Source organism: Elaeis guineensis, chromosome 3 (genome assembly GCF_000442705.2).
Source record: "Elaeis guineensis isolate ETL-2024a chromosome 3, EG11, whole genome shotgun sequence".
Lineage (NCBI taxonomy): Eukaryota > Viridiplantae > Streptophyta > Magnoliopsida > Arecales > Arecaceae > Elaeis > Elaeis guineensis.
In genome coordinates, this window is record NC_025995.2 from 2,269,995 (window position 1) to 2,280,325 (window position 10,331).

The 10,331-nt window shown below is 37.4% G+C and overlaps 1 protein-coding gene across 2 annotated transcripts; it reads right to left on the bottom strand.

The window, feature by feature from the left end:
- Nucleotides 1–2,662: 2,662 nt before the first annotated feature.
- LOC105042391 (uncharacterized) lies at nt 2,663–9,825 on the bottom strand. Of its 2 annotated transcripts, XM_010919574.4 has the most exons (11): nt 9,677–9,760; nt 9,114–9,184; nt 7,416–7,676; nt 7,107–7,311; nt 6,319–6,409; nt 6,007–6,152; nt 5,322–5,565; nt 5,041–5,145; nt 4,369–4,551; nt 4,016–4,217; nt 2,663–3,287 (listed from the first exon to the last, which is right to left on the bottom strand). In XM_010919574.4, exons 3-11 carry the CDS (start codon nt 7,633–7,635, stop codon nt 2,800–2,802), a joined length of 1,884 nt encoding a protein of 627 aa, XP_010917876.1. In that variant the 5' UTR covers nt 7,636–7,676; nt 9,114–9,184; nt 9,677–9,760; the 3' UTR covers nt 2,663–2,799. The 2 variants fall into 2 exon arrangements, with proteins under 2 accessions (XP_010917876.1, XP_010917875.1); XM_010919573.3 differs by lacking the exon at nt 9,114–9,184 and having other exon boundaries at nt 9,677–9,825.
- Between the last annotated feature and the right edge of the window lie 506 nt (nt 9,826–10,331).

Genomic DNA, 10,331 nt, shown 5'->3' on the forward strand with positions numbered 1-10,331 from the left:
AGAAGCTATGAACTGTCTCCATCAATGCTTTCACCTGCTGCACTAAAGTAGTGAATTACTGAGCATCCACGGTGATGACTGGATGCAAGGATCTGGGCTCTGTCAGTGGAGGTGGGAGATCTTTCTAGTAAGAAGATTGCCGGATGGAGCTGTAGAAATATTTTGGGCTCTCGTTTTCACTATGATGATTAGATTTTTTCTCCTTCCTGATGCGCCAATCTGTTGTGGCCAATCTCCGAATGCATCTGAATCTGATGATGAGCAATCTACAAAAAAAATTTACTGATCGAAATTGTATCTGATAGAGACCCTTCGATATTTAAATTAGTGGAGAGTGGTTGAACAAGAAGTTGAGAAATGAATTTGGCAGAATTTCAGCACTGAGAACAGGCTTACTATCGCTATTTCTTTACCTTCATTTTATAGATGAATTGTTGGTAACCGTCTAAAAATGGTTAGGCATGTGGGGTCCTACTTATGCTGATATTATGTGATCGTGGAATGGGCAGCTAATGCCCACGAATCATCATGAAATGTAGCCGTTATGTGCACTTTGCACTAGCTATTTTCGAGATACCGACCAGGGGTCAGTGGCACTCATATGCCGACTAAAAGTCGATGGGACTAAAGTACCTACCGACCATCAGTTAGTGACTCTGGTATACCGATTGGTCATCAGTCATGTAGTCAATTGAGTCGTTATGGTCGACTTGTAGCCATCAGGAAAGTCGATTGGAAGCAGCCGACAATCAATCGGCTTACCGATTGATAATCGACTGTTATGGTCAGTCGGCCATGAAAATGCTGCTTCGACCATGATGATCAGTCGGCCAAAAAAATTAGTTGGCCATGAAGATACTACTTCGGCCATGATGGTCAGTCGGTCATGGCAGTCGGTCATGTTAGTCGGTCATGGCAATCATCATGTCATTCGGTCATATCAGTCAGTCATGGCAATCAGCCATATCAATCGATCGTGGCAATCGACTGTGTCAGTCGGCCATGATGACTCTGATTCAGTCATGATGACTCTAGTTTGGCAATGACCTGCAGGCTTAGAAAAAAATGGAATGGACTTATGAAGGTGTTAGAACCTTACCTCATGAGAGTTGAATCATGGAAGTTTATTCCTTTCTAGAGTCTCTTCTCTTGGGATCTGTTGGCTCTTCTTATATAAGTGTGGAGCAAAGGATCGATCTTGAATCGGAGGTAGCAGATCCGATTATTCCAATAGGGATGATGAGGAATAGGAGGAAGAGATGGAGGAGGAAAGAGGAAGATGAGAAGGGGTGAGAGGACATGCTTCTCGATGAAAGTTTCGAAGATGTGCTCGTAGGTGGAGGAGGTTCTGGAGTTGTGGGGTTGGTCGGAGATCGGAGGGGAGAAGGATTTCCTTTGTTGAAGGTTATTTTGATCATTTTTAAAAAAAATTATTACATAGCATTTTGAATCCCATTATACATTAACGGGATGTCTGATGGACTGAATTAAAATATAGGATTTAAGTAAAAGTAAAAGATGTAAATGTAGATTTTTTAAAATTATTGAACTTAAATATAATTTTAACCTAATTTTAGAAGAATTTTTATAATTTATTTAAAAAAATTAAAAAAAAACTATCATTTATGCCAAAAAGAAAAGAATGCAATTTAAATTTTTGATTCAAGTAAAAAGAATCAATGAGGAAGTTGTTAAACTTCCTTTTTCTGTTTGTCTGTGATAATTCTCAACTAAATTGCCAACTGGAAACTTCTTTGACCTGTCTTTGCAATACTGCTAACTCACGAGGAGGATAAACATTTATGTAATTAGAGCATATCTTGGGCCCAATTTTATCCCAAAAAGTCTTACTTTTGAAAATTTTTTTCTAGTACAAAATATTGCAAAAAAAGATTCTGGTGTAACTTTTTTTTTCTCACTGTCTCGGCAGCCAATTGGAATCTAAGTGCTTTATAATATCATCTAAGAAGTGCTTCCATCTGAGGCAGAAGTTAAAATATTATTCTAACTTCTAAGAGAAGATAAAATAAAAATTAGCTTCCAGTTTGTTCTTTTATGAGATGTAAACACATCTATGAAATGCAGTTATGCAGATATGATTAGCAAATTTTAAAGATATAAAAGAATTTTTTTCATTAAGAAATTAAATAAATCCGTTTTTAAAAATATTTTTTTTAGAAAAATAAAGAAACAGCACCAAACAACTTGTCAACACCGTTTTACTGGCTTCTTAGGGAATTTCTTCGGGATATGTATCAACACTCATCCGATTTCCATAAATATATTTTATTTCAATAATATTATGCTTGCATTCGTAATGAGAGACTTGCTGTGATGATATTTGTAGCATCCACTCCCTTGTAATTTCAGACTAGAGAATTAAGTTCCCAGCTTTTAAATGTCTTTTGTTTTCTATCTCCATTTACCCTCCAAGAACAGGCGTACAGCGTGTTACACAAAGAACACAAGCATAATATTATGTATACATGAAGGGACAGAGACTTCAAAATAGTCTTGTACCTCCAATAAACCCCACAGTTCAGTATTGTAGTTTCAATTGAATCTTAATAAATATCGATATTGTTTCTCATATTACACGACAAACAAAGAAACATCTGTGATATCAGTCCTTTCTCACAAAAGCAAAAGCAGAAAACCTGAATGAAGACGAACCATCTATCTCATTAATTTAACATCAAATATATGAAGCAATGAACCTCATCAGATAATCGTTTTTAACATCTACAATACGAAAAATAAGAAAAATCTTGATTACAGTTGTCTGCTGGAATTTGATCTCTACCTCGCTGCTCTTGGCTTAGTTGTCAAGCCAAATCCGAATGGGAACAATGGATCATAACTCTTGTCGCCAACATTCATGGGCAGCTGGTCCACAGACTTGAACCAGGTGCGAGGAAGTTTCCCACTAAATCCATAATCCCCGAAAAGGACATCAGCAATACCCTGGCCTTCAGAGCCAGGAAGCCATGCAGCCACAAGCGCATCTATCAGAGTAACATAGGGCTCAATCACAACAGGCCTGCCAGAGATTATGACAACTACGCATTTGACAGCACCACAGACTGTCTGGATGGTGCGGGGGCCGGGATCAGGAATGGTGAGGTTGAGGCTGTCTCCATACATTTCAGTGTATGGGTGTTCCCCAACAACAACAATGGCGTGAGAGAAGTTGTTACTCTTGACAAAGTTGGCATCAGGGTTCTCAGAGAACAAGACATTGGTTGCAGGGTCCACAGTAGATTTAATGGCATTAAGGATGGTGGTTCCTGTAAAGCAATAACAATTTATCGGTGAGCTTACTCTAAGATTTTTCATGCTTTCCATGCTCATCTCCCAAACGAGACTCGTGAGATAGATAGCTCTCAAGCTATTGACACTAAATAAAAATGATCACTCTGAACCAGCGAGAAAAATCTTACAGGAAATGCTAAATTATTTGTTCTGTACACAGTGCTTCAAAAGCAAGCATTACACCACCGTGAATGGCAATCTAAGCTTGGGACTAGAGAAGCATGAAATCATCGTCTTGCAAGTAATAAACATTTCTGGAAAGGGTTGCAATATTGAGTGATGGATTTTTGATGAGGGCAAGTGGAACTAAGATATAAAATAGATACCAGGAGGTTACAATATAAAGCAATAACTGGGGATGTACCTTATGAGGCTTTAGGGTTTCAAAAAACAGAAGAAAGATGTAGGATCGCAAAAATTGTGCTTCTGTGTTGTTGATCATTAGTCACTTGGACAATTAATAGATCAACAGCAATCATGGCTGTTTGTATCTTATGGTTTTTAACTCTCCTCTTCAGGAGAAATAAAAACAACAATCTTACATAATCTTATGTTACTGAGTAACATAATTAAACAATTATGCCAAATGCAAAGTATTTACATCATATTAACATATTAGGGACATGATTAACCTAAAACATAAAAATATGTCAAAAATGAGAAACAGAACAAAAATAAGCGAGGGATGTTTTAGTGAACGCACCGACTGTAATTTCGCCGCTACCTCCTTGCCACTCAATTGTCCACCCACCACACTGGTAGCCCAAGTTATCTGCATGACTTCCAGCAACAAGAATCTTTGGTGCCTTCTTAGGGAGGGGTAGTAATGGTTTGTTAGTAGATTTCCCATTTTTCAACAGCACAAGTGATTTCCTTACAGATTCCCTTGCCAATTCTCTGTGCTCCTGTACAAGATCCAATAGTTGTAAGAAACAAGCATTTTCATTCAACACAAAAGTGGCAGTAGTTTGATGATCAGGATGTTTTTTTATAAAGGACAAGAAGAATTAGGTCTGATCAAATAACACAGGAACAGCAGGTTGAAAAGCAAGTGACCTTTTTCCCAAGCTGATCAACAAAGCTAAGATCAGCCAAGGGGTTCTCAAAAAGACCCATGGTGAATTTCACGCGCAAAATCCTTCTTACAGCATCATCAATTCTGCTCATGGGGATGAACTTGTTGTTCACAAGGGATGTCAAAGTGTCAATAAACTGAGTATAATCATTAGGAACCATTACCTGCATTACACCCCCCAAGAGATAATGTAAGGATACAAAAATAGTAGATGGAAAATAAAAAATTGATCGGTGAACATGGAACTATGAAAATTGTTCCATAATTGAGTATTGATAAATGTCTAATATTCCCTTAAATGAACAATGAATAATGTTTCAAAGAAAACAAAACAAATAACAAGATCCTTAATCCTCTAGCATCCTCTGCTGTGACATGGAGTCATCAACTTTTGTATTTCAGACAGGTCAATGGGCATTGGGCAATTAGTCATCAACTTTTGTATTTCAGACAGGTCAATGGGCATTGGGCACCTCAAGACCATTCAAGTTTTCAAAAATTGATGCAAAAAGCAGTTCCCCACATTGTAACAAAGGGATATAAATTAGAGCATTAGTACTTCAACAAGCTATTGTGATAATATTTTCTTTATCCTTCAACAGCACAATGGTAACAGCAGCTATTGACTTTATACAGTGGCAAGGAATACTGACCATATCAATACCGGCATTGATGCCAGCGAGGACAGAGTAGGTATAATTTGCACCAGGTGGAGTAGTAATCCTATCAATGCCCTGCCAATCTGATATGACAAAGCCCTGAAATTTTATCACCATTAAACATTCAGTAATGTAACATTAATACTAAAAGTTAATGCAAGCAATGATCAAAATTGGAATTGGCTAGGCTAATATTATAATATTTAGTGAACGTTTATTCTCAAAAAAGAAAAAGAAAATAAAAGAAAAGAAAAAGCTTTGGCAAACATCTCTACCTTGAAACCCAGCTTATTCTTGAGGAAGCCTGTGACTAGACCACGGTTGGCATGCATTCTCAAACCATTCCAGCTAGAATAAGAAACCATGACTGTAGAGACTCCCTTGGCAATGGAGTCATAGTAAGCAGGCATATGGATGCTGAAAAGTCCACGCTGATCGATTATAGTATTATTTTCATCAATCCCATTATGTGTCCCACCATCGCCAACAAAGTGCTTGGAACAGGCCGCTACATTGTTCCTGTCCAACCAGTTATTATTTTATTAGACTTCTCAATTTACCAAATATGCAATGGCGTCAGTGTCAATATGCCAGCTATGACAGACATAACAATTAAACCACATGAGCTTTATTTTAAGCTCTAGAGAATTTCTTTATGAGTTCTTTACCTATGGTAAAGTTGGAGCTATCAAGCTCCAACTTAGAATTTGAAAAATTTTGTTTAGGTGCATTATCTGTTGTATTTCTTGTCTTTTAGAACATGAGACCTAAAGCCAATGAATCTTACAAATAGCAAAATGTTATATGCAAAAATAAAACAACATAAATTTGACTGGAATAATTAAGAAGTTTCAGTATACGACACAAATGAAGACTAGGTGGCAAATAATAGTGTGAAATAAACAAACATACTAACAAGATACTTTCTTTTTAAATGCTTATTAGATTTAAATCCCTTACTTTCCAGCGACATAAGGGAAACCCTTGCTATAATTTACAGGGAGATCTCCCTGTAAACCAGGGATGATCTCAGTCATTGCTTGGACAATCTTGTGGTCTTCACTGTAGCTCTCATAGCATCGACCCCACCTTGGATCTCTACAAACCTGAACATCTCAAATAAATCCATAATCAGAAAGTACAAAGAGGTGCTGTGAAAAAACTCATTCTATTATGTTCCAATATTGAAAAATTCTTTTCTCAAAGGTATTCTGTATTGAAAATTCAAAACTACAAAAAAAATTTACTGGAAGTATTGGTTTTGATGTTTACCGCAATACATGGGGCAAAAGCGTAAGTAATGCCTGTTGCTCTGACTTCAAGAGCAGTTGCAGCACCAATTCTTTTTACAAGATCAGGATCCCTGATGAAAGGCAAGTTTCTGGTAAGATCACAAACACAACAAGAACTAGAAACATTCTTTTTGTGTGAGTGCTCAAGGATTTTCCTATTCAAGGTTAGAAATTACTGAAATTGGATTGGTTTGACTAGAAGGGGATATGACTGGACTGCAGGAAACAAAACTATAAAAGGGTAAACAATTTTTTCCTTTAATTAGTCTGGAGTTTGCTGCCTTAATTATCTCGTATTGGATTGATAAATATATAAAAAAGAGACATCAACACCAATTTCTTTCCCCACCAAATAAAATGTGCATTTAATTAGCCCTAAATAGGAAGATTTAGAGTTGACCTTGAATAGCTAGGACAAGGCTTGACGGTTATGCTTATTGTATTTGTATTTAATAAGAAATATGGATTAAGAGCACAATAATAAAAAATTGAGATGCACAAAGCAAGTTCATGTGGATGTAACTCAAGCAGCTCTAGAGGGGGAAAAGAAAGAGTACCATTGATTGACAAAGTTTATATCCATGCAAAATAGCAATAAGTTTCACAACATAGTAGTTTTACATGGAGATGTAATGAAGGCATGCTGTCTAGGTACGACTGTATAAAACTATAGAAATATGACAACCGCAGAACTCAGACTGTTTCTACAAGGTGGAATTTTATCAAGTGACCAACACTTCAGTTAATTAAAAATTGCTGTACACTTGCCTTGTTGCTCCAAGACCAACATTGTGTGGGAAAATTGTTGCATTATATACATTGTTATGGCCATGGACAGCATCAATCCCATAGATCATTGGAATCCCTAAACGTGTTGATAGGCAGCCCTTTTGAAACTCATTTACCATATTAACCCAATCCTCAGCCGATGCCTGAGGTTTAGGCACACTTCCCCCACCGCTCAGTAGGCTTCCTGGAGGACAACATCTTCAGCTTCAGTATATATTCGCTACATCTTTTTCTACTCCTTATTCACAAATAAGAACAACAGTACATAAATAAAAATTAGACTCATACCTATGAAGTGGTCTTTCACAACTTGAGCTGATGCAACCTGTCTCTCAATCTGTGTCATCTGACCGATCTTTTCTGGAAGAGTCATTCGCTTCATTAGATCTCTCACCCGGACATTCACTGGTTGATTTGGATCTTTATATTTCATATATTCTGCTTCTCCAATCAATGCCCAACATAAGATTAGTAAAACACTGAGTAGAGATGTCCAATTTGTTGCCATTCTCAAACAAACAAGTAATCTTGTCGAATCTTTCTATTGACCTGATATCAGGATTCATAAAATTAGAATGCAGGTTCAAAATATGCAATGTTGCTATGGAGAGTAAACATTATGGACATTATAAATAAAGCGATCATTAATGTCTGTTGCTACCAAACTCAAATAGAAGAGTTATTCAGCACATAATAACTAGCAAAGCCTGTTGTTTTTCTTTTGGTAGAAAAGCAAAGCTTCTTGTTGATCCAAATAAATTGACAGATTCAATTATAATCCAAATCAAACAGACAATGTTTGAAAGGGCTTACAAGAAATGGTCAAAGAACAAATTTGAAGAAAGGGTATATGAAAGAGACTCAGCCAAGACTATACTCCAGCATGTAATATTATATATTTGTTGAATGATGATGTGCAGTGCACTAACAGAAGCTGTGGATAGGTGGATAAGACCAAAATCATTCTACACCAACATCACCAAATCAGGTAGGGCAACAATTAATTACAATGAACACAAAGTATCAAAAAAACCAAAAAGAAAGAAAAAAAAATTTAATGTTGACATTTTTTTCATTTGGTTAGAAATCTATGACATCTACATGCTTTTCGTGCAGCACATGCTGTGGTAGTTGGGGCACCAACAAATCCACAAAGAAAGTTACATCAATCAACAGTGATCCATGCAACTGACGCTTTCAGGCAAAGTGGTGACCGGATGGTCGGCAGGTAATCCGGAAAGGGGGGACGAAAGAATAATAATGATAAACCCATGTAAAAAAAGGAAGACAGGAACTCTTGATGCATGGAATACTTAAGTAAATGCAGAGACAAATCTGGAAAATTCTTGGGATCTAACTAAGAAAATCTCTCTTCAATAAAAAAATGATCAAGACGGCAGACAAAAAAATGGAAACCTCAAAAAGGGAAATACGCAGAAAACCGAGATGCCCATTTTTTTAAAAATCTTTTGGTGCAACCTAGGAGCAAAGCAGAGCAAAAGATAAAATAAGCAGAACCCCAAGATGCCCAAAAAAAAAGTTTTTTTTTTTTTGTCTAAAATGCACAACTTTAGCAATATAAGAGAAGCAGAGCAATAAATAAGCTATAATCCAACTTAAATCCACACAGAAAACTCTTCTAACCACGATTCTGGCTGTCTTCCCGCAAGACAGCCAAAAATAGGTATGTCACGACAGAAAACCGCCAATATTAAAACGAAAATTCCAAAGCACAAAATCAATGGTATGATCCAAGAAAGTAAATAAGAAATCTTAAAAGAATCTCAGGGAAACAAAGAATAATCCCAGAACACGGAGATCTTCAAAAGTTCATACAAAAGATATGTACCTATTTCCTAAAAAGCACAACCTTTCAAGACTTAAAGAGCAATTGGAGCAAAAGTTAGCTCCTCCCAGTTAGACCCACGCAAGAATCTTTAAATCCCCAATGCTGATTATAGAAAAAGGTAAAGATCAGTGAAATACCACAAAACCCGCCCATCTCAACAGTTTGGAAAGACAGAATCAAGAACCAGATCACCGGCACCGAATTGGAGCTGTAATCACCATAAAAGAACCGAAATCACGAGCTGAAAACAAGTTCAGAAGCAAAAGAATACATCTTGCCATTGGAACCTTTAAAGGAACCAATCTCCCTCCCCACCCTAAAGCCCAACGAGAATCACAGAAACCCAAATAACAAGCCACAAAACACAGATATACTGAAAGAAAATCACTGAAAAGTAATAACTTTTACGACGAAAGAGAAAATGAAAACAATAAATAAGCTCCTTCCTCTTAAAGTAACACAAAAATCGCCAGAAACTCTAAAGGTACACCAAGAAACAAGAATCAAACCACCGGCATTGGCTGATTCATGGCCTTATCCACAACATCAGACCCAATCACGAGCCGGAAACTAGATTGTAAACCAAATAATGCCATTAAAATCTTCAAAGAAGCTAAAAAATTTGAACAAAAATAAGAAACCTATCAAGAAGCAAAGAAACAAACATTCACAGGCGTGGAAGAAGGAAAATATTCCCTACCAAAAACCCTAAAACTCCGATTTCACCGCTCCCCTTTCGGCCTGGAAACAAGATAGAGAAGGAGAGAGAGGGGAGGTGGGGGGGCTTTGGTCTGAGAGGAGACGGTGAGAGCAACACGGAGACGTTTATAGGGGTTTTAACATAACAAGTAACAGGAAAAATAACGTTAAGTCCAAATAATTAATTAACTAAAATCAAGATCGTGGGGACTTGGCAACTTGGGCGGAGGGCCTCCCGAGTAGATTTTGAATATAACGTAATCCCCAATTTGCCCCTAATTAATCCCCTTACAGTAATCTAATCCCTTAGTAGGTACTCTAGTTAACCAATCTCGACCGTTGGATCGAGATCTGCCCTAGGATCTGGTGATAAAATCCTGGGTCCACGGTGGGAGGATATTAGGGGTCAATCAGGGAATAAAGAAGAACCGTACGGAGATTGAAATAATAAATAAGAGAGCAAATGTAGCCGTTATGGGATCTTTTCCACCACGTTGCTGTGGTGGTGCTGGCAGGCTAAACGGCCGGCTATCACGTTAGTAGGACGCAAGATGACAGCTGCTCATTTTGCTGGCGTGCAATAATAGTTTTCCTCTGGAAAGTGCACGGCAAAGGTTCTGATGAATAGATGCGGTCTTGGCTGCACCATGCTCCAA

Coding starts and splice junctions, on each gene's coding strand:
- LOC105042391 (XM_010919573.3), bottom strand. CDS start 7,635: ATGGCAACAAATTGGACATCTCTACTCAGTGTTTTACTAATCTTATGT. Junction 7,312..7,415: donor TGTGAAAGACCACTTCATAG/GTATGAGTCTAA, acceptor GTTGTCCTCCAG/GAAGCCTACTGAGCGGTGGG. Junction 5,146..5,321: donor AGAATAAGCTGGGTTTCAAG/GTAGAGATGTTT, acceptor ATAAAATTTCAG/GGCTTTGTCATATCAGATTG.